We start from the raw sequence: 23,847 nt of genomic DNA, 5'->3' as shown, positions 1-23,847 counted from the left end.
CTCCTAGCATGATACCTGTCCAGTGTGTCGGAAAAGCTTAAGTGGGCAAAACACAGCAACTAATCCTCCTGATTTATCAAGGATGAACTTTTCTTCATCGTCATCCTCTTCTGCCTCAAGTTCGCCAAGTAATGAGAATTCAACAAACAATTCCTGAATTTGAACAAAGAGCATCTAAGGTTTACTGTTTTCATATGCAGCAGTGTTGATGACTACCGTGAAACATTTTATAATTTAAATTATTGTATTATGCATGGCGCAAAGAAAGCCAGAGTAAATGGAGTTTTTTAACAAAAGAACTCTTTTCTAAAATCTCTACTCGAACACGAATACCCAATTTTCCTTTTCAAGATTTGTTTTATAGGTTTAACTTCTGGGACCGATTTAACGTTTTCTTATTGATAAGCTGCTATGTTCAATTTATTTCATCTCACTTGGGGGTGGAAAAGGCCCTGTGTGCACATTGCTGTAATCATACTGCTGTGAATTATCTTAAGCAGTGGAAGATGTCTGCTGTTCTATCTTTCACAAATATATATAAATCTTTAACCATTGTAATGTGTTTTAAGATTAATGCGGCTGTTGAACTCTGGGTATCTTCATTCTATTTTATAGTCCTGAATTTTGTTTTTCCTCATACTTAGAAAAAAAAAAGGGATTATTTTTTTCAAAATCATTTTTTTTTGTTTGGATTGGCTGTTTTATAGATTCTATGGAAAGCTCAATGACGGCCTACATCTTTCCATTTTCGGTTGGAGAAAATGGGGAGCTGTTTGCTTCAAATCAAGGGCCTGGAGATGGGAGTGGGGATGGGGGAAGAGGGGAGTGGGGGAAGAAAATCTATCTGACAAGTTATCTTAAGACATTGAAGTGGTAATGATTACATGCCTGCTAAAAAATCTTTTTTTAACAACCATTCCTTGTTGTGTTGAATCTGATAATATTTGAATCATGGATGAAGTGTGATGCCTCGACTGACCGAATCGGAGCAGTTTATCATTAACCCAGCAGCATTGATTTATCGGCAGCTGGGCTATCTGTCATCAGACACTTCCTGTTTAAAAAAAAAAGTCAGATTGCCTGAGTATGAAGCATTTAGTAGTGCTTGGGTTTCCTGGCGAGACATGAAACTTTGAGATATGCCCAAAGGTATGCTTGTCAGTAGGTAACATACGATGTATAGAAATGTGATCCAAGCAGATAACTAGTAAATTTGTGGCATTTACTGAGTTTGTTAATACTGTGTATCAACCATCAATTGTATACAAGTCAGTGAATAATCATTTCTTTTTTTAAAAAAAACTGTTGTCCTCTTTGATTTTGTTTACGTGCGAAGAGCAATTCTTTTAAAGGCAATCCTAAATGATCAGTGATGTGAAACATGATTTCCAAATTCAATAATTATAATGATGGAAGCTTTTCATTCTTAAACACTTTTCACTGACTTTATAAAAATAAAGCTGTGTAACTATAATGATGCGCAACTTGCAGGTAAGAGTTATGTATTTTATTGTATAGTTAAGAGGTTGATTATGTGATGTGAAGTGTCATTGTGCTTTTAGCAGAGAAGATAAGGGTGTGTCATTAGTGTAAAGTAAGGGGGAAAATTCACTTCCTTGTTACAGTTCCTTGTCTGTCTCTTACATTTGTCTTGAGATCAGTGTGAGAGCTTTCCTTTAATTTGGCTATGTTCCTGGAGATCTGGAATCCTGCACTTGAAATCTCACAGCAGAATTGTCTCTGTTCACATCAACAATGGTTTGTCAGTAAATGGGTTTCAGCTAGCCCACACAGATAGGTCCGTTGCTCAGTCGTCTGCGGGGAAGCAAGCATTTGAATCTGAAAGCAAGAGGAACAGCTTAGTAAACTCGTGGGAACTGAAGTGGTGAGACTCAGTAAAGCTGCAGAAATTACATGAAGTTTTAATGACCTGCTGAGCAAGACTATTTAAAACAAAATTCGATAGATGAAGCAGTATCACAAACCTTGTGACGTGCTCCTCAATACAACAATCTTAATAGAAGTCCAACGTATGCACATTAACAAATGGTGTATATAAAGACATCTGCTTTTCATTATTTGGTTTTGGTGTTTGTAAGAACTTGAGTCCATGTCTGAATTTTAAAACAATACCTGAGACTTACAAAAAAAAAAATGACTTCTATGATTTTGGCTGTGGTGATGATTTGGAGTAGGAGATGAATCTGCTTTCAGGACATTTGAGGATTTGGTTTTTGGTAACAAATGCAAGGATGAAGGGAGGTTTCCTAAATAACCCATCAGTTGGCACTGACTTTAATATGCCCCCGAAAAAGACTGTCAAAAGTAGATTCTGCCAACCATCACTAAGTAAGACGGCAACAGCTAGGCGAAAATCTGCACCAAATTTAGAAAATGTTTTAATTTGATTTGTTTTTTCCCCTGTTGTCTCTCCAGTGTTGCATTGCTCACTGACAAGTATATCGGTGCATGCGTTTCTGTTCAAGTCTGAGATATCTTCACAATAGCTTTGATGCCCTGAATAGTACCAGCTGAATAGTGCCAATAGTTCCCGTACCAGCCTCCCCGAACAGGCGCCGGAATGTGGCGACTAGGGGCTTTTCACAGTAACTTAATTTGAAGCCTATTTGTGACAATAAGCGATTTTCATTTCATTTTTTTCATTAAATTTAGTATTGCCAGGCATCTGAAAAATATTTCGACACCAATAAATTTTGTGGGAATTAAAAAAAAAAAGAATTCTTCATCGAGCACTTGTTTTTCTTCCCCGAATGAACAGTTTGGTTGATCTAAAAGTAACAATTTCTCCATCATCTACTGGCCATGGTTTTGAAGATATTTTGAAGATGCATTGCACAATGGTAATACGTTTGCTGTTTTGGATACAGTATAATTTAAAAGAAGATTTATTTACCACACCGTTTGTGTGTTTTTTAAATGAAAAGATGCCTTCTCTTTTATTAACTCTTAACGTTCAGCGGAGCATTAGGGAGAATTGGCTAATGTTAAACTTTACATCACTTTTCTGCCGCCTTCTAATTCCTCATTCCTTCATTTAACTGCTCCTCCAGCAGCAATCTCTTGATGCTAACCGTAGAATAGCCTCTGTGCTTAATGCTGAACCTTATGGGTGATCACTGCTGGGATTCAGACGGTTGAAGTTCCGCAATTCTCATAAACCTATTTTGACATATAAGTTGCACTGACCTCTCACTAGGGACATTGTATTTAGGTTCAGGACTAGGTTGAGGAAATGGAACCTGGCATTGTTTGGGTACATGATTTCCCCCAAAGGGGTTAGGCATAATTTTAAAAAGTAAGGCATGGTGCGGAAGTGTAGGTAAATGCAAAACAATTGAGTTTTCTTTTTAATCAGTCATATCAACCACCTGTATGTGTGTAACATCCTAATTACTCCCACCACACACATCCCCATTTTAAAAAAAACAGCCCCCCCCCCCCCCAAGGATGACTGTAACGTGTGTTTATCTGAATAAATAATTTTTCCAGATGGAGTAAGTTGAAATCGTAACCCATATCTGCAAAGATCTCTAATGAGATTAAGTGTTTGACTGAATTAATCAATGTAACTATGTAAAAGGTATTCTTCAGTAATTGCAACACTTAGCCCAGACCACTCAGATACCATTTTGAGCATCACCACAGTCTTGCTTCGGGTCCTGTTTAAATCCTGAAGGGTTTCCTGTTGAGAAGTATTACAGATGCATTCTGTTTCGTGCATAAAGAAATGCAGTTTAATTGCAACAAATCTTTAGAAGGAAACAGAAAGGAGACTAGTAACTTTGCACATCTGTAACCTGATACAAATTGAGCTTTCTTGCTCGCATTTTTTAAATTGTATCTGTTAATATTGTGGAGGGAGTATAATTAGTACAGTCTTGCACAAAAATGATCAAACTGGTAGCAAGTTCAGGCATAATGCTCCTATTATGGAGAAGGTAATTGCATAACTTGTAAATGTACTATATATATTGCAGTTTCAATTAATAAAATGGTTAAAAATTTAAAGTTATGGGAAATTATTTTGTTTAAATCCATGCTGTATTCCAACGTATAGTGGAAATGCTAATGTAATGTGTACTATGCAGTGGTGAACATCCCAAAGGTGTTCTCATCCCCTATCCCGTTTCACCTTCCGGGTGGCACAGTGGTTTGCGCTGTTGCTTCACAGCAGCAGGTCCCAGGTTCAATTCCCGGCTTGGGCGGGAGTTGGTCTGTGCGGAGTCTGCACGTTCTCCCCGTGCCTGCGTGGGTTTCCTCCGGGTGCTCCGGTTTCCTCCCACAGTCCAAAGACGTGCTGTTAGGTGAATTGGACATGATAAATTGTCCTTAGTGACCAAAAGGGTTAGGAGGGGTTATTGGGTTACGGGGATAGGGTGGAAGTGAGAGCTTGAGTGGGTCGGTGCAGACTTGATGGGCCGAGTGGCCTCCTTCTGCACTGTGTTCTATGTTCTAGTTGCTGTTCTTGCCCACCATTCATGTGCGGTTCCAGCAGTCATCTCTGGGTAAGATTAAAAAGGCCGTTTTGACCCCTGCCTCCTCACCACAGTGTTGACCAAGACTGATCTGTGCTGGGTAAATTTAGTAGATCTGGAAACCATTGTGAGTTTCCTCATCTTTGCGGCTCTAATAGCATTTACCCAGTAAATCATTAAGGAACGAGGTTTATTTTATTAAATCTGTCTCTTCCGTCACACCTTCCTGAGAGACTACGGAGGTGGTTATTTTTCTGATGGACTATGCTGGCACTCCAGAGCAGCAGTGCCACCTTGTGTAAAAGTACAATACATCATTTGTTAACAGTTATGGATTTTCAGTCATCTGGTGGATTTACTGTGTATATAGCCCCATGTTAAGTTGAAGGACCTTCAGTAAGTGAATTTTGAAATTCAGTGCCTGTTTGTGCCACAGATTGATGGACCATTCCAACAAAAGTAACTTGCTGCAGTATAGCTTGAAATCCTGCATGCATGTGTGGGTGTGTTGCAAAGGTCAAGAAGGTGGGGAGGGCGGCGTCAAGAGACTTTGCCCCCAAATCATTGATAATGTCATTGAGTTCCACAGACTTGATTCCAGAAAGCCCAAGCATGGGAGCTCCTCCAATTTTCACATTTTCTCGTCATGCATCTGTGGGTAATTTTTACATTTAAATAATACATTAAAAATAAAATCTGCTTTTAAATTTTGTAAAGAATTGATCTATGTTGGCTTGAGTTCAAATGCTCAATGTAAAACCCAAATCAACTCAAAAATTAACTGGTTACTTTGTAACACCGCTTTCACTTGAGTAAGAAAGATTGAGTTCGTTCAGAAAAATTCAAACCTGTATTTGGACACTTACAAAAAAAAAAGGCAGATCTTTTTTTAATGTTTTTAATTAATTTAGAATACCCAATTCATTTTTTCCAATTAAGGGGCAATTTAGCGTGGCCAATCCACCCAGCCTGCACATCTTTGGGTTGTGGGGGCGAAACACGCGCAAACACGGGGAGAATGTGTACACTCCACACGGACAGTGACCCAGAGCCGGGATTGAACCTGAGACCTTGGCGCCTTGAGGCAGCAGGGCTAATCCACTGCGCCACCGTGCTGCCCAAGAAAAGGCAAATCTAAGTCCATGAAATCAATCCCAGTTGAGCTGATGCCTAACATTTTATATAATTATATGCTAAAGTTTAAGCTATTTTCTACCAGCATCTGTGTGTCTAAAAATCTGAAGTTACATTATGGACAGGGAATTACTTCCCTGTCCTAAGACTCCCAAGTTTGACCTTAACAATATTTTTGAATTTAGAGAGGATGCAGATACTTGCTCAATATCAGTGCTCAACCATTTATGTTCTGGTTGTAAAGAAACTAGTCTGGCAGGTTTTTTTGAGTTGTAAGCAAAAAAGGAGTTTGTTTTTATTAAGTTAAAAGCCCACCCTGATAAAAATGAAAGCATATATGGGGGCGGGCGGGGGGCAGGGCACGGTAGCACAATGGTTAGCACTGTTGCTTCACAGCGCCAGGGATCCCGGTTCGGTTCCCAGCTTAGGTCACTGTGCAGAGTCCACACATTCTCCCTGTGTCTGTGTGAGTTTCCTCCGGGTGCTCTGAAAGACGTGCTTGATGGACATTGTGAATTCTCCCTCGGTGTACCTGAACAGGCAAAATAGTGCGACGACTAGGATTTTCACACTAACCTCATTGCAGTGACAATGATAAAGATTATTATTATTATAACTTAGTAAACCTGCTTCTCGACCGTTGCAACGCACCCACACATGCATGCAAGATTTCAAGCTATACTGGAACGAGTTACTTAGCCAGATTAGAGTTCAATGCTGAAAGATTTTAAAAGTGAGAATTCACGGTTTTGAGTCCTTGGCTGTGGTGGATGTTTCTCCAGGGTGGTCTTTGAGATTACAGTTGTTGAAACCCGTGTAAAGCTGTAATTGCCAGAGACTATTTAATTTTAAAATGTAATTAATTTTTTCGAGAAGTTGATGATCTTTGTGCCTAAGGTTCCTTGTGATGCAAGTTCACTATCTCTGTGCTGGATTTTTAAACTGTAAGGGATAGAGTCTTAAACTTGGGAGAGAAGAGAAGGGAGCTCATTAATGCTTCATTGGCAACTTTTCCACACTACTATTTTATCGGCTTGTGTGCTGGGCTGCACGGTAGCACGGTGGATAGCAATCAGAGTCCACTTGCCAATAAATCAGCACACTCTTCTTGGTGTAAATTTGTTGTTTCCTCTGACATTGGTATTCATGCAAACTGTCCTGATGAACGCAATTCAAAAAAGCTTCAATAAATGTCTATTTTTCCAGCCATACTCAAGTTCAGTCTGTACTGCCAAATGGCTAGTTCAATACGTGTTCAATTTCACCAGTTGATCCAAGCTTTATACCACTCGTGCATAATTCGTGGTAATGACAATAAAATTAAGGCACAGAATTTTGTTAAAGGAAACTAACGTCAAAAGACTAAATGAACTCGGGCAGCAATGTCAAAACATCGAGGCAAAGGCGCTGAAGTAAATTCTTTCTATTATTGTTCATAGATGAAGACACTATTTAGCTTTTTAATGTGTTCTTTGGTGGAAATAAATAAGATGTGCTATAAGGAGATGGGGTGGACTAAATATATCCATGGCATGTGGCTTACAACAATGAATGGGGAGTCAAGCAAACCTCTAGTTTAATATTTAATATTGCAACGGAATTGAAACTTTGCGCTAGTTTTGGCTTTATAAAATGTTAGCTCCCCAAATGCTGGTGTATCCGAGAGAGCACTGAAAGGTAGAAAATATTTTGATCTTCAAGAAAAAGCGAAATGAATTGTAGACTACATAGAACATAGAACAGTACAGCACAGAACAGGCCCTTCGGCCCTCGATGTTGTGCCGAGCAATGATCACCCTACTCAAACCCACGGAGACTAGTTGGAGGTATACTTCAGTATTTATTAATGCATCTTAATTTATTAATGTTCAGTCAAAGATGGAAGATTGCCTAAGGATTTGGAAGAAATAGATCATTTGTCAACTGCTGGAGGATGAGGTTAAAATAGTGGACTTTGATTTAGGAATTGAAAACACATGACAAAAGGAAAAGGCTCCAGATACTATAAAAACTCAATGATTACTTGCAAATGACATATGGGAAGTTCTTTTGTACTTTGAAGAGCAAATGGAGGGTTTTTTTCAATGGCTTGTTGTGTAACTGTTGGTTGACTTTGATACTGAGTCATACACATTTAGCCATGCTATAGTCTGAGTTATCTGATTGCAGGCAGGATAGAGGTAGAAGGTGCTACAATTGACCTCCATGGAGGAAGAGAAAAATAAAAACCCATTACCATTTGCTTTCTGAGGACTGCTACTTAAAACATGTATGTCGATTGATGGGTCAAGTTTGCCTGTGATGTTTTCCACCGTAATGTAGACTCCAGACCCTTGTTGTCGAGGCTCGTTTGTATAATAAAAGTGGCCATTAGGCCATTGTACCTGTGAAACTGTTTTCCAGTAAGAGTCACTGACTTCGGTATATGGGGGGGGTTATCTTTCACCAGTGCATTTTTTCTGCGTACCAGCATCTGGAATAATCGTGCCTTTACCATTTCCTTTATTTTGCTTAAAAACTGCTCTGTAGAAACAAAATGTGTTTTATTTTTTAATGATCTATATTAATGTCACAAGTAGGCTTACCGTAACACTGCAATGAAGTTAATGTGAAAAGCCCCAAGTCGCCACATTCCGGCGCCTGTACGGGTACACGGAGGGAGAATTCCGCATGTCCAATTCACCCAGCAAGCACGTCTTTCGGGACTTGTGGCAGGAAACCGGAGCACCCGGAGGAAAGCTACGCAGACACTGGGAGAACAGGCAGTGACCCAAGCCGGGAATCAAACCCGGGACCCTGGCGCTGTGAAACAACAGTGCTACCATGCCATTCCTTCATGAGATGGGGCCATCACTGCAAAGCCAGTGTTTACTGTCCACTCCTTTCCTGGAGAAGGTGGTGGTAAGCCACAACCTTGAGCTTATATTCTCTGTCCATGTTCTCCCTACCAGAATGAACGCAATTGGGATACTGCAGTTTTATGTTGGCATGTCCTTCTGATCATTCTAATAATGAGGTACAACAATATGGCGACTTGGGGCTTTTCACAGTAACTTCATTGCAGTGTTAAGGTAAGCCTACTTGTGACACTAATATAGATGATTAAAAAATAAAACAGTAAGAAGTCTTGCAACACCAGGTTAAAGTCCAACAGGTTTGATTCAAACACGAGCTTTCGGAGCGCAGCTCCTTCCTCAGGTGATTCACCTGAGGAAGGAGCTGCGCTCCGAAAGCTCGTGTTTGAATCAAACCTGTTGGACTTTAACCTGGTGTTGTAAGACTTCTTACTGTGCTCACCCCAGTCCAACGCCGGCATCTCCACATCATAAAAAATAAAACACATTTTGTTTCTACAGAGCAGTTTTTAAGCAAAATAAAGGCACGATTATTCCAGATGCTGGTATGCCGAAAAAATGCATTGGTATTTACTAACTATTTGCCTACAGAAGTAATATGTCTGGTTTTCACATCAATAGATTTTCTTATTCTGCATATTTTTTATTTTTCTATCCTTCATGTTGCCAGATTTAGGAACTGTCCAGATGGGTTTTTCCTCAAAAATAGTTCAGAGTGAAATACGCAAGAAATTTTGTGTATTAATGTAATTTCGATTTTTAAAAATTGAACAAGATTAATTTATTTATTCAGACTCTTACAGCATTATTCAACTCTTATTTTTTGCATGTGAATTTCAGGCGATGTTGTCTGTCCAAGCGTAGGTATGTTATGAAATCCATTGAGGGACATCCTGTAATAGAAAGGGAGAACAAAGTTACCTGCTGTAGTTTGCGCTGGCTCTCAGAGCTGTGAATGCTTCCATCTCTCAGAGCTGGAAGGGAGCCAAGAAACAAAAGTCACAGGTTTGCGAGTATGTTGCTCGGAAAAAGAAGCAATTGCTTCAGCTGTCTTTTAACTACAGATGTGGGCCAGACCAGGTAAGGATGGCAGATTCCCTTCCCTAAAGGGCATTAGTGAACCAGATGGGTTTTTACAATGATCAGCAATGGTTTTATGGTCATCATTAGACAGTCCATATATTTTTTAAAAATTAATTCTAATTTCACCATCTGCCAGTGGGGGTTTGAACGTGGCTCCCCTAAACATTACCCTGGGTCTCTGGATTAATAGCCCATCAACAATGCACTGCATCCCCTCAATACCTTAGTGGGGTGGCGATGGAATTTACCTATCTGTTTGAGCATCCTGTTTGTCTCCAAGGCAGTAAAAAGAATGAGCAGGGGCAGGAAATTATTTGAAATGAAAACATTTTATTTTGGTTTGCTCAGAGGAGAAATTGCTTCCTCAATTATTTTAAATAGAGGGGGCTATGTGGCCACGTTAGGTGTGATATTTAAATAGAGGGGGCTATGTGGCCACGTTAGGTGTGATATTTAAATAGAGGGGGCTATGTGGCCACGTTAGGTGTGATATTTGTGGTCAGAAGGAGACCAATTGCAAAACCCCCTTAAAATAGTAATGTTGAGTTTCGGATCAGCGAGTATTAGTTTAAATTGCAACTTTGATCAGCAGATTACAATTTGAACCTTACAGGACTGAGATGACTTATTTGAAATTGTTGTTAGAGTCCTTCCTGTTATTTCCTTTGTTCCGATTTATTTTTGGTCCGTGTACCCATATTCAGAATGTGCCTTTAAGCAGAGAACTCCAGCTGAAGCAGCCTGCTTGTCAGGACATTGTGTTCCCAGGTTTTATGTTTGGAGAGGAGAGGCCAGACTCTTGGCACTAGATGAATCTTAGGAACCGTATTTGGAGGCAGTCAGTTCGATTGGTTTACTGGCAACCGATGGGTTGGTCAAGGACAGTGTTCTGCCTGACAGCAGTCAGTAACTGGTTCCTGAGAGAGCTTGGCAGAAGTGAAAAGAGATTGATCTCTCTCCTCTCTCCTCCCTCTCTCTCCTCCCTTTCCTCTCTCCTCTCTCTCCTCACCTCTCTTCTCTCCTCTCTTCTCTTCTCTTTTCTCTCTTCTCTCTCCTTTCCTCTCCTCTCTCTTCTCTTTTCTCTCTCTCTTTTCTCTCTTCTCTCTCCTTTCCTCTCCTCTCTCTCCTTGTCTCTCTCACCTGAGAGTGCCTGGCACATTTTAACAATAAACTTGAAATGATCCTGAATCTACAGATGAAGCAGACAACCTTACCAGAGAACACCATCTCAAACCTAGAAGTAAGAAGTACCGAATCGAAAGCTGAATCTTGGACACTAACTGGAATTCATCCTGCTCTATCAATGATTCTTTTACTTTTATACATCTTTATTTTCCTTTCAACTACGCTTTGCCTCAGTTGTTTGTGTGTAAAGAGTGGGGTAGATGGGGTTGGGAAAGATAGTTACATTTTTCTGTCATTTTGATTATAATACTGTACATAATAAAAGTGTGCTTGTGATAAAGTTACAAACCTGGTGACTGCGGTTTATTGGGCCAAGCCAAGGTCCTCGGGTGTTTTAAAATAACATTAATTTCACTTGTGTTGTGACTCCGCGTCAAGTGGCGCTGGAATTGCTTGCGCACTGACCCAGGGTGTCGTGACAAACTAACTAACCTCATGGGCAGCTTGGTGTGATGCTGAATCATACATAACAGAACGTCAAATCATGGCAGAGTTGCCATCCCTGGCTTCACTATAATTGGGTACGGGTTGGAAAAGCCCACCTTGGTCAATAACCAGAGAGGGAATCCAGCTGGATTATTGCATTCAATATTTTGGAGGGCTGGATAGATAGAAGTAACTTCAATAGTCTAACGAATTAAAAGCAATCATAGTTTATGGCAAGATAAGGCTCAGTTGGTAGCAATCTTGCCTCTGAATCAGAAGGTGGTGGATTCAAGCCCGTTTCAAAGGCTTCAGAACATTTGAGGAGGCACTGCATTGGTTGAAGTGCTATCCTTCAAATGAGGCATTGAAGCAGGGATTCCCAGATGATAGGTCGCAAGATGAGATTTTGTGGTGACCAGCTGGGAGACAGTAATGGCTGCCGTGCAGCTCAGATGGACCTCGGACTCTTTAAATCCTCTTTGTTTTGGTGGGTGTGGCCTAATGGATTGCTCTCGGAGGCCTGCTGCAAAAAAAAGCCTGTGGAAAGGTTGGGTTTCTTTTGTAGAAAGCCTATTTCTTCAATAAGCAGGATCATAATGCAGTAATGCTGATTCCATTACATAATCCGAATCCTATTATATCAACAATAAAGTTGTTACAGTATTACATTCATAGCCAGAGTCCTATTTCAGTCTGAGGGTACTATTACATTAATGTAATAATGTTCTGATAATTATGTGGGCGGCACGGGAGCATAGTGGTTAGCACCTGGCTTCACAGTGCCAGGGACATGGGTTAGATTCCCGGCTTGGGTCACTGTGAAGTCTGCACGTTCTACCCGTGTCTGCGTGGGTTTCCTCCAAGTGCTCCAGTTTCCTCCCACAAGTCCCGAAAGACATGCTTGTTAGGTAATTTGGACATTCTGAATTCTCCCTCTGTGTACCCGAACAGGTGCCAGAATGTTGCGACTAGGGGCTTTTCAAAACAGTAACTTCATTGCAGTGTTAATGTAAGCCTACTTGTGATAATGAAGATTATTATTATTATTATTATTATTTGGGGCATAGGTTTAAGGTGCAGGGGCAAGGTTTAGAGGAGATGGACGAGGCAAGTTTTTTTTTTACACCAGGGTAGTGGGTGCCTGGAACTCGCTGCCGGAGGAGGTGGTGGAAGCAGGGACGATAGTGACATTTAAGGGGCTTCTTGACAAATACATGAATAGGATGGGAATAGCGGGATACGGACCCAGGAAGTGTAGAAGGTTTTAGTTTAGACGGGCAACGTGGTCGGCACAGGCTTGGAGGGCCTGTTCCTGTGCTGTACTTTTCTTTGTTCTTTGTTTTGTTCTTTATTATTAAAATGGCTACGGCATTTGTCTGCATGACAATGATTGGACTTTAATTCACTGGGATGTTTGACATGTGGTTAAGTTGCTATACAAATGCAAGTTCATGAAGAAGGGAAGGGTTTAATGTAAAGTAAAATGATTGACTGAAGGTAAGATAAAGATAGCTGATTGGCTTACTCAGGATGAATGGTATTTGTCCAATTGTTATACAGTACCAGTGAATGCTATATTTTGTTAGACCTTCATAGAGTTTAATGCATTAAATTTGATCTGTTTTCCTTTGTTGTAATTAAAACAGTAAAAATAAGTTTGAACACCGTTTACTCTCAACATTCACTGTGCGCAAATCCTATAGTGATAGTAAAAATGCATGAGTACTTGGGTGTCACAACATTTTGACTTCTTTTGGTGATCATAGACTGTGTGAATTTCAACCCCAGTGACCCGAGAGCTATAGACTTCGCAGGATCACGTTTATAGGAAGATAGAAAATGAAAGCATCCTTTGATATTGCTGCCAATCCTTCTGCGGCCCGAGTGGAACCATTATCACTCCTTGGTTGACCTACTTTAGTAATTGCCCCAATTCAAAACCTGCTACCAGCCGCACAGTACTTTACTTCACATGACACTGATCCTATCTGTTTCAGCAGATGGCACTGATTGTATCTTTGATGAAAGCAGTCCCTGTGTGTAATGAGTCTCGTTATATTGCAGTCTAAAATTGATCCAACAGATGGCGCTAAGGTTACTGCTCAGCTGATGTCTCTCAGGCACCAGAGATACACAATAGACTTGCTCTACTGCACTTTTTCAGCTTGTCCAATAGAGGACATTAGCTGGAGGTGTCACCTATAGGATAGCCGGTAATACTATAGAATCAAGTGGCGTGCAGAGGATTTTTCCGATGTCTTCAGGTGACCAAAAGGGAGAAACAAATGGCAACATGGACATATTGTAGCACAGTAGTCAGCATTGTTTCCTCACCGTACCAGGGACCCGGGTTCGATTCCCGGCTTGTGTCACTGTCTGTGCAGAGTCTGTACGTTTTCCCTGTGTCTGCGTGGGTTTCCTCCGGATGCTCCGGTTTCGCCCCCACAAGTGCTGAAAGACATGCTATTAGATGAATTGGACATTCTGAATTCTCCCTCCGTACCCAAACAGGAGCCGGAATGTGGCGACCAAGGGATTTTCACAGTAACTTCATTGCAGTGTTCATGTAAGCCTACGTGTGACACTAATAAAGATTATTATTATGAAGGTCGGAGGGTTGAAAGTTTTTGATCCTTGATTTCTAATGACTCGACTGAGTCAGGGCAACAACCTGGCCAAGGGAAAGAGCCAGTTAACCAAAGTCCTCATTCTAGATGGGTGACCAATATTTCTGGCTGCTATGTGGCTCCTCTCTGAGGAAAGAACTTTGTCTAACTGAACAGCATACTGCATTCACTGTTTAGATATGTCGATCAACATTCTGTACTTGGGTGAGGTCCTGAAGGACCATGGAAGATGCATGAATCAACCCTTATGTTATTTTGAAATATATTTGGTGTGTTTGGGCCGCCTTTCAATGCAATTAAACATTTTGTACCTATGCGATAAATAGAACATAGTGCAGAACGAGGCCATTTGGCCCATCGAGTCTGCACCAACCCACTTGAGCCCTCACTTCCACCCTATCCCCATTACCCCAATAACCCCTCCCAACCTTTTTGGCCACAAAGGGCAATTTAGAATGGACAATCCACCTAACCTGCACGTCTTTGGACTATGGGAGGAAACCGGAGCACCCGGAGGAAACCCACACAGACACGGGAGAACATGGCAGACTCAGTACAGACAGTGACCCAGCGGGGAGTCGAACCTGGGACCCTGGCGCTGTGAAGCCACAGTGCTAGCCATGTGTGCTACCGTGCTGCCCTCAAATTATTTATGTAAGGAGAGAATTGTTAAAACTACCGAGGCAGTTATTAAATAACAGTAAAGTCTGATTTTGCAATGCTAAAATCAATGCTTCTGTGTGAAATTTGATATCTGGATATTACATTTCTACAAAAGGGTTTTCTTTTGAAACTGGTTACAGTTGAATGGGTGGTCAGCTGCTTTCTTGAATCGCCACAGTCCTTATGGTGTAGGTACACCCACAGTGCTCTTAGGGAGGGAGTTCCAGGATTTTGACCCAACGACAGTGAAGGAACGGCAATATATTTCCAAGTCTAGATGCTGAGTGACTTGGAGGGGAACCCCTTAAGGTGGTGGAGTTCACTTGTGTCAGCTGCCCTTGTCCCAGATGGTGGTGGTCATGGGTTTGGAATGTGCTGCCTAAGGAGCTTTGGTGACATAGGTCATGGTTGGACTGCCATACCATAGAACACAAGCAGACAGTGTGATTGTGTTTCTGCATTTACAATATTGGTAAAATGCTGTTAGAATTACACTTTGCAGTGAAATATCAGGGCAGCAAAAAGTTTAATCGACACTGATGATGGGGTACCCTTTAGGTACAAATTGGGGAAAATGTAGATTTGAAGACAAAGGAAATTATCTCTCTGGGAGTGGGGAGGGGGGGAAAATTAAAAGAAAGACATGGGTAGAAATGGATGGAAAATTGAAGGTGTGGAAAGAAAGGATCTTTACCCAAAGAGGGAAAGCTGTCTGATTAGAACAGGCAATGTTGAACAAAGGACACAGTTCCTGTCTTTGACCAGTCCTGTATTGAGTCAGACACGATTGTCCTTATCTCCTCAACAATGACATCCTTAGTCATTTAAGTCCGTTAGTTTGCTTTTTACATAGCATTGCTCATAACCCATAATCTGTTTTTTAAAAAAAACAGTAGGCCAGTGAGTATGTTGAAAATTAGCAGTTTTATCGTTAGCAAATCCGAACAGTTGTAATTAAATGAATGGAGAAACCGTAATTCTGATTTATGCACACTATTCTCATGTCTCTCGATAGTGACGTTATCAAACTGAAATAAAGGCTGCGATTCAGTTGACTCAAGTTAAAGTCCGGTTTTGGGTGTGTTTGATGGGGAGTTTCGCGATGGCCAAATTGGCGAGATCTTGGCCAATATTCAATGGCATTTAGTGCCATAAATGTGCCCCCTCAAGATTGTCGACATTATTGGCTCCCTTGGCGTCTGATTTGCCTGACTCGCGCCTCAGCGTCTCGCTGCTAACAACGGGGAAGTGTTTTTAAACGCTCCGTCCCCGCTCACTCCCGGTCAACACACAAGGATGGCAGCGCGCAGACCTGCTTTGGGAATGCCGACCTCACAAGGCTTCTAAATGCTGTGGAAGAGAAGTGGGGCACCCTGTTACCCCGAGAGGGTTGGAGGACCAGCAGCAGGGTCAGCAATGCCGCCTGGGGGGCAGTGGCTGTCAGTGTGGGCAGGAGGACTGCCGTCCAAGGTAGGAAGAAGACCAAGAACATCCAACAAGCTGCAAGGGTAAGTTGGCACCTCTCTCCTGGCATCAGTTCTGCCTGTGACCCCTCAAATTCCCAAACCGCCCCACCCCCCCAATCAACTGGCTGACACGTTGTACCTTCCCCACACCGTGCTTGTTCCTCAGAACCTCCAAGCACGTACCAGCACAAACCCTTCAAGTACGGTGCCCACACAAGTCACTTGCTGTAGACCCCCGACCCATCAAGCGTACGGCTCACCACGCCCTCTCTTTATCCCCGCAGAAGAAGAAAGCCCATAATAAATGAGGGAGGGGGGGGTGGAATCCCAGAAATTCAAGCCTCCGCCCCCCCCCTCCCCCCTTCCAATAATAGGAACGGGTCCTGGAGAGGGCGTGGTTGCCCAAGGAGAGAGCAGTCACCGACAGCGAGGTCAGCCTGCACCACAGAGGTGAGGATTCACTGTCCCTTCACCCAGGTGACCTATCTCGAGTGAACAGTTCATGTCGGACAAAATTATCCTTCCCTCTCACTGACCACATGTCCATTGTCTCACAGAATCACCATCTGATGAGGTCCGGCCATCCGGATTTGATGCCCCCCCCCCCACCCGAGAGACACTTTGGACGAGAGATCCAAGGAGACCACCGGCGAGGCGTCAGAGCTGTCACCCCCACCTTCCACCAGTGCAGACAACACACCTCTCTCGGCGACATTAGTGGACAGGCCTCTGGCGCACCATCTGGAGAGCAACACACAGTTGCGGCAGCACATCAGGTGGAGGCAGGAACATCCAAGAGAGTCAGCAATCGGAGGTCTGCTGGACCCCAGGACTCAGCTGGGCCCCAGTCAGAGGCCGGGTTTGTGGACAAAATTCTCCCCGAGCAGATGCAGATGTTAGGACCCAGCTGTGAGATTCAGGAGGGGATGCCCTGCTCAATGACTGCACGGACAGGAATGTGGACCTCATTATATCGTCTCCACCTTGGTCTCAGGCCTCCACACCAACATCGTCAGCCGCGACATCAGCGGGTGTCCCTTATCTGTACACCGCGGGCCATCACTGGCTTCCCTTCTGGGTTCCCCCTCAGCCTGAAGGGCGGCTGGGTCTTCAGGGTGTGCGGTGGACCCTTGCACATGGGTGCTGTCTCCAGCTTGCGTTGTTTCTGCTGCCCCTAAACAACGCAAGGGCAGCATCCACGGGATCAACTCCAGTGAACATTGTTATACCTGGAATGAATTGGAGGAGAGAGCAACAGTCTGTCAGGGCTTCCATCCCAGGACCCTCAAATTCCTCCGAGCCTCCCCCACCCTGACCATGACTGTCCCACCTTCTCAGAGTGCCATCCAGTGAGCCAGTTGTGCTCTGCACACACCCCCCCCCCCCCCCAGCCACAACAGGAACCCCTAGACCCCAGAGCCAGACCTCCGCTGGGAACATGCGGGAGTCTGTGCTCAGCTGCCCTCCATTCATCCACACACTTAGCCTAAGGGTGCAAGAGAATCCTCACTGGTGAAGCCACTGTTGGCAGCTGCCTCTATGGTGCCGATGCTCCTGGAGTACAGGCTCACTGTTCAGGAATCAAGGTTTGCTGGACATGCAGTTCTCTAATCATCCTGTGAGGCATTGGACCTGTGCCCAAGGAGGCACTTGAGAGTTGAGGAACGTGAAGTGCTCTCACCACTAACCAGGCTAATTCCTGATTTGAAAAAGCTGTCAGCTGTGAAGCTAGAGGCTGCTCACAGTCAAAGGGAGTGAAATTGACTTTCAGGAGAGAAGCCACAGCAGGGCGACCCCCGATTGGAATGCGTTAAACCTCCCTGACCAAGTCCAACCCCTCGAGCACTGGGGCAACAGCTCCAGTGCATTGAGCTGAATACCGCAAAATGGAAATGGCTCCTCACCTCCCAACTTCCCCTCCGCAGCCATTGCGCCAGCTTCACGTTTTTGAAAAGGAGTTCTAAACACCTGTGTGACTTTCTGCTGGGGAGTCATGTAATTCCCGGGAGGCCGCTGCATTCGACTTCAGTCTCGTTAATGAGATTGAAATGCATGAAAATGAAGGTTAATGACATTCTCACCATTTTTGGGCATGACGGAACTCTCCATTGGGGGCAGGCGGGTGCATCGCCAAATGGTTCTCGCCTGGTGCAAATCTCAATTTCTGCCCTCCTGCTATTCAGCCAGCGAATCCTGATCCACACCGGGTAGAAGGCGCCGCTGAATCGCGCCCAAAGTCTCCTGTATGGAAATACTTCAGGAGTTCAGATGAACGGAAGGTTCTTGTGGATGAAGTTGGTCATTATAATAAATGATCCTCGGATCTTGTTTCTTAAATGGTCACTTGCTTCTTGACAAACCTTGATATCATCATAAAGTTACCTATATCCCCTTGTTCTATTCCTGCAGTGCAGTATTCAGATCAAACTTTTCAATACTATTTGCTGACTCATTCACCTCTATTTGATCACCTCGCAACCACCTCCTTTCCTGGTGAAATATCCAATATCTTTAGTCTTTCCTGTTGCTTTTCTGACAACAGGGGTGGAATCTTGTTGGGGCATCGGGGTCTCGTCGACCGACTGGCGGGCCAGCGAAAGACCCACCCTGCTTCTTTTAGGGAAGGGCTCAAGTCTTGCCTACCAAGAGCTGTCTACAAAGAGCTACCAGCCAATCAGAGGCTTGTGGCTCTTGAGCTCAGCAGTGCCACTGCGGAGGCTGTGGCTGCTGCCGGTAGGACAGGCACCGCAGTCCCAGGTTTGCCGAACGCCCCAAGCCACAGGAAATTAACGTGGAGGATGGGAGAGGAGGAGGGGACAGGGGTGTTTTTCAGGGTGGAGTTTGCGGGAAAGGGCTGCGGGGGGGAGGGGTCAGAAATGCAATTGACGATTAGATCACAGAAAGATCACCTTGACCAAAATATACACCTGAGAAACAGATATTGTCAGTATTTAAATATTTCCAGGGCCGTGTACTCTCAGTCGCTGAGGTGTTGCCACTTTCCAATTAATGACAGGTCGAGCAGAGGAGCTCCCTGCCTCTGATTGGCTACTAGCTATTGGTAGAAAAGACTTGAGCCCTTCAAAAAAAAGGGGGAGGCTGGTTCTCGCTGGTAAATATAAAGCGACTTAGTACCTTGTATGAGGTAATTTTATATTGAGTAGATTTAAATGAACAAGTTCAGTTCAATCCACATTTGACATTATATCTGAGATTGTCGGTTCCCTGTCCTGTCATGGTCTGTGTTCTCCACAGTGCAGATTAAGCATTTGAATTATCAGGTTGTTGGGATATTGAATGGTGTCCACGATGCAACGACGAACCAATCATTTTCTCTTTCAATATGTACCTTCTTCATCGCAATCTCCATTTCATAGTCAGAATAATGAGAATCTTTATTATTGTCACAAGCAACAAAATTATTGTGAAAATCCCCTGGTCGCCACTTTTGGCACCTGTTTGGGTACACGGGGAGAATTCAGAATGGCCAATCCACCTAACCTGAAAGAATGTTCAGCATCTGGTTTTGTTGTCTGTGCCATGTAGGTAAAAGCAGTCAGCCTTGTCTCAGTGCCAGCTCCACAGATATCTTAATAGGCTTGCATGATGATAACAGCCGAGCTTTTTTTTTAATAAACCTTTTTACTGGAATCAAAACCAGAAAAAAAAAACAATTGATTCACTGATATGAAGCTGATGGGACGTTTTGTGGCACACATTGCACCATTATTTGCCCTTTGACAGTTTTTGGAAAGGAATATTCGCTTGATCTGAGAGTACATCTCCAGAGTTGACATGTCCTTGTTGTTTAGGCCCAGCTGATCTTTCAGCAGTAATTAAAGCTGCATCTTGATTTTCAAGGCTGGAATCTCTTGAACAAGGATTTCTTTCCATCTGCCTTTGCCGTCGACATCACCACCCGCAAGTGGGCGAACAAGCTGCCTTTTCAGACGATGTCAGAGCAAGCCCTCAGCATGGAGACGACTCTGAGACAAGTTGTGGTGAGAACTCTCAGATTAAATGATCCCCCCATGCTGAAACTTGTCACTCCCTTGGGTCCGTTTATTCGCAGCAGACTTTTATGTCCGATTGATTTTCTCCCAAACTCTGAAGCTACAGAACTACTTTTCTTTAGCCTGGATCTCTGAAAAGTTTACATAAACGAAGCAACACTAAAAGCCTTGAAGACAAGTCGTACGCACTCGAAACATCTGTTTCTCTGTTTCCACCGATGCTGCCAGACCTGCCGAGTTTATCTAGCATTTTCTGTTTTTTATTATAATAATAATAATCTTTATTTTTGTCACAAGTAGGCTTACATTAACATTGCAATGAAGTTACCGTGGAAATCCCCGAGTCGCCACACTTCGGCGCCTGTTCAGGTACACAGAGGGAGAATTCAGAATGTCCAACTCACTTAACAAGCACAAGTGGGAGGAAACTGGAGCACCCGGAGGAAACACGCGCAGACACGGGGAGAACGTGCAGACTCCACACAGGCAGTGACCCAAGTGGGAATCGAATCCGGGACCCTGGCACTATGAAGCAACAGTGCTAACCACTGTGCTACCATGCCGTCCATTTATGTAAAAGCTCCAATCTTTGATGAACTCCATGTTTGGAGACTAAAAAATAATCATGGCAACTGAAATTGAAACAACCTGAAATTTCACATTCGGCATGATATGACCAGGAAGGGAAAAGATTCAGACATGGGCTGATCCTTCATTGGAACTAAACTGTTCAAAAGTTGACCCTGGGTTGCTAACCATATCTCTCTTTCCATTACTGAATCACCTGCTGTGAACTTAGATTTTCTGTTTCAATCGCCCAGTTCCCTGTGCAGCGAGGGTCTGATCTCGGCTCTCAGCTATTTTGTCAAGTAGAAATAATGGGCGGTGGTGGAGAGGACCCCTCCACAAGAAGGCAGAGATGGAAGCTGATGACAGACCATTGACAGAGGAGTGTGAAAAGGCAATTGCTCCTTTGCAAAGTGCAGTTGGTGTACGTTCAAAAGTATTCGATAACCAAGAAAGTATGACTCATAAACAGATCTGTGAGCCCTAGAATATGACTGAAGCAACCAGATCTGACAGGCCCAACTAATTTTACAATGGACAATATTGATGATGGACGTCAAACTTCTTCATCCGTCCGCCTCCATGTGTAGTGTTATGTGCCTAATAAAGAAGCTTCAGTCAGCCCAGGAGCTGCAACTGCAGATGGAGCAACTTTGCACTGATATTGGTGACTCGGCATGTTTCATTCCAACACTTGTTCAGATCTCGGCGGGACCTCCCGCTCTAATGAAGGCCCAACGAAAGGCAGAATTCAATTTCAATGGACGGTGGGCAAATAAGAAAAAGTTTTTTCAACTTACATTGCCAAATTTATATCGGGCACATGCAGCCAGTAAATGTGTCAGGCATCCATTTTCCAAACATACTCGCAAAGAATCACAAAATTGTTACAGTGCAGACAGAGTCCATTTGACCCAAAGAGGCAATTCAGCCGGTGCCATTCCCTTTTCTCTGTAATTCTGCGCATTCTTCCTTTTCAGGTAACTAACTCTTAATTCCCTCGTGAATGACTCGAGTGAACCTCCCTCCACCGCAGTCTTAGGCACTGCATCCCAAACCCTCACCACTCGATGCATGGGAGAGGGTCACCATTTTTAATAATAATAATCTTTATTAGGGTCACAAGTTGGCTTACAGCAACGCTGCAATGAAGTTACTGTGAAAATCCCCTTGTCGCCACACTCCGGCGCCTGTTCGTGTACACAGAGGGAGAATTCAGAATGTCCAATTCACCTAACAGCACGTCTTTTGAGACTTGTGGGTGGAAACCGGAGCATCCGGAGGAACCACACGCAGACACTGGGAGAACGTGCAGACTCCGCACAGACAGTGACCCAAGCCGGGAATCGATCCTGGGACCCTGGCGCTAGCTAGCCACTGTGCTATTTTGCCACTGTAAGGTAAAATGTAAAGTCTCCGCAGTCCCCAATGACCATCGGCTGTTTTCCCCTTTGAATGGGAGAGCTGACTGGCGGTGGTTTAACCTGAAGATCACCACACCTCGGGCAAGGGGCAAGGTTGAGAAGGAGGGACCTTCATGAGTAACCACTATGCAATCCCATTCTCAATCCTTTCACGAGTGAGACTAGTTTTTCCCTAATGATTGCAAACAAATCTCATTGAAGCACATGCTCAATTACTAGCATGAGATTTCATTGAGCCCTTTGATCATAAGGATGGTTACAGCCAGTTAGGGAATCAAGCCATACAGAACAAGAAGTTTCCAAGGTTCACTCTGTGCAGTGTTAGCCAACTTCAACCAGAGCAGCAGCGCAAAACCTAAAATGGAGTTCAGCATTCATCGGCCAAGGACAAAATAATTTAGCATTGTTCAGGCTTCTGAATGCTAACCTGTGAATCCTGCTTACGGTGCGTAGAGGATTTGCGTGGTGAAGGATGAATTGGGCTCGATTCCCAAGCTTTCCACATTCGAATGACCTTTGAAACGTGCTGTTGAGTCTCTCAAAACTGCCACAGGATTGAGGTACTGGACGGTATCTGGTGCCTGGTAATTGTGCCTCAACAAGGAGTCAGGAGGGATAGAGCTGTGGTCAGTGAATGGACCCAGCGTTGGGGGTGAAGATGTTGGCTTTCAACATTCCTCCTCCCTCAAAAGCTTTGCTTTCTCAGCAAAGAACAAGCTGCTTGAGGCATGATGTCTCCATTATTGTTCAGTTGAGCTATGGTTGCTGCTGTCCAAAATGACGCTTCCAAAGGTCAAATTGAGTAGAGTTAGCCTCTTGCAATCATTTAATCATTGACTCTGCATAAATAGACGTCCAGCTTTAATCCTGCACTGTTGGCATTGATGTGAATGTACTGGTAACAATTTGCCAAATATGAATAGGTATCTTTCCCCTTCAATTCAAACAAAGTAGCACTTTGGGGATGGGTTTGGGGCTGTGCATTTGGTTAGCTGTCCATTAGCCAACTTCTCAGCCAGCAGTGCAGGGGTATACATTTTACAAATGTTGTCATAAGAGCATTTAAAAGCATCCACACAGGCATATTTTAGCACTAGCATCAGCTTGTTTGACCAAAACAATTGGACAATATATCCTGAAATCCTCTTGCAATCATTTTTTTCTTCTGCACGTAGCTTGAGGCGGAGTGGTAAGGCATTGATTCCCCTTAAACACCAGAGGAATACACTGACCAGAATATTATCTTCTGCGGCCGAGGTGTACCAAATCTCGCTGGAAGGAGTCGGGCACACATTGTGACATCATCACGCTCTTGTGCGATATTTCAGATGGCTGGCACGTGCCAGAGTCTGAAGCCCGCCCGCTAACATCAAGCAGACAACGTAGTCCATGATGGGGCCAATTGCACACAATTTGACGTGGGCCCAGCTGCTTTTACGATTGGCGGACAGGCCGGTCGGCCAGTCGACATTTACCTTTCAGCTTCAACCTCGATCCGGGCAGGGATGGACTGTCTGGACTGATAGAAAATGTATAAAGGGTGTCTGGGGCCTGAGGTTTGCGTTTGAACTCTCTGCCCAGACTCTCTTTGCAGTGTTTCTCCATCGCGATTTATTTTTTACGGGTCTGGAGCCTCCCTGAGGCAGTTCCGCGGCGGCTGTCCCCCTGACGCTGCACGTTAGAAATGTCAGCCCCGCATCCTCCCAATCTCAGTACCCACCCTCTGCGCACCCCCACCCACCCCCCCCCCCCCCCCCCCCCCCCACTCCCGCAGCGCCCAGCCGTTCCCAGTGCACGCTTCATTCCGACTGCCTGTTAATTGGCCAGCCTGAAATCACATTCTGGGGCTGATCATGACCGGAAGCACGTATCGTGCCAACTTCCAGGCCTGTCGCGTGCACGCGCCTG

General features: G+C 43.8%; 1 protein-coding gene and 1 long non-coding RNA gene across 3 annotated transcripts in view; one reads left to right on the top strand and one right to left on the bottom strand.

Moving 5' to 3' along the window:
- Positions 1 to 4,026, top strand: part of rnf126 (ring finger protein 126) — a 65,688-nt gene extending 61,662 nt beyond the window's left edge. Inside the window, exon 9 of the mRNA XM_038776847.1 lies at positions 8 to 4,026. Within this exon, the coding sequence (XP_038632775.1) occupies positions 8 to 157 (150 nt within the window). The 3' untranslated portion in view covers positions 158 to 4,026. The remainder of the gene's footprint in view (positions 1 to 7) is intronic.
- Positions 1,640 to 22,699, bottom strand: LOC119953050. Of its 2 annotated transcripts, XR_005457948.1 has the most exons (4): positions 22,367 to 22,699; positions 9,287 to 9,378; positions 8,015 to 8,153; positions 1,640 to 1,839 (listed from the first exon to the last, which is right to left on the bottom strand). It is a non-coding gene; the product is annotated as an uncharacterized LOC119953050 (long non-coding RNA). The 2 variants fall into 2 exon arrangements; XR_005457949.1 differs by lacking the exon at positions 8,015 to 8,153 and having other exon boundaries at positions 1,647 to 1,839.
- Positions 22,700 to 23,847: the final 1,148 nt, after the last annotated feature.

The sequence above is a fragment of the Scyliorhinus canicula genome, chromosome 18 (assembly GCF_902713615.1).
Source record: "Scyliorhinus canicula chromosome 18, sScyCan1.1, whole genome shotgun sequence".
NCBI classification, from domain to species: domain Eukaryota; kingdom Metazoa; phylum Chordata; class Chondrichthyes; order Carcharhiniformes; family Scyliorhinidae; genus Scyliorhinus; species Scyliorhinus canicula.
This window is presented reverse-complemented; position numbering and strand designations above follow the sequence as displayed.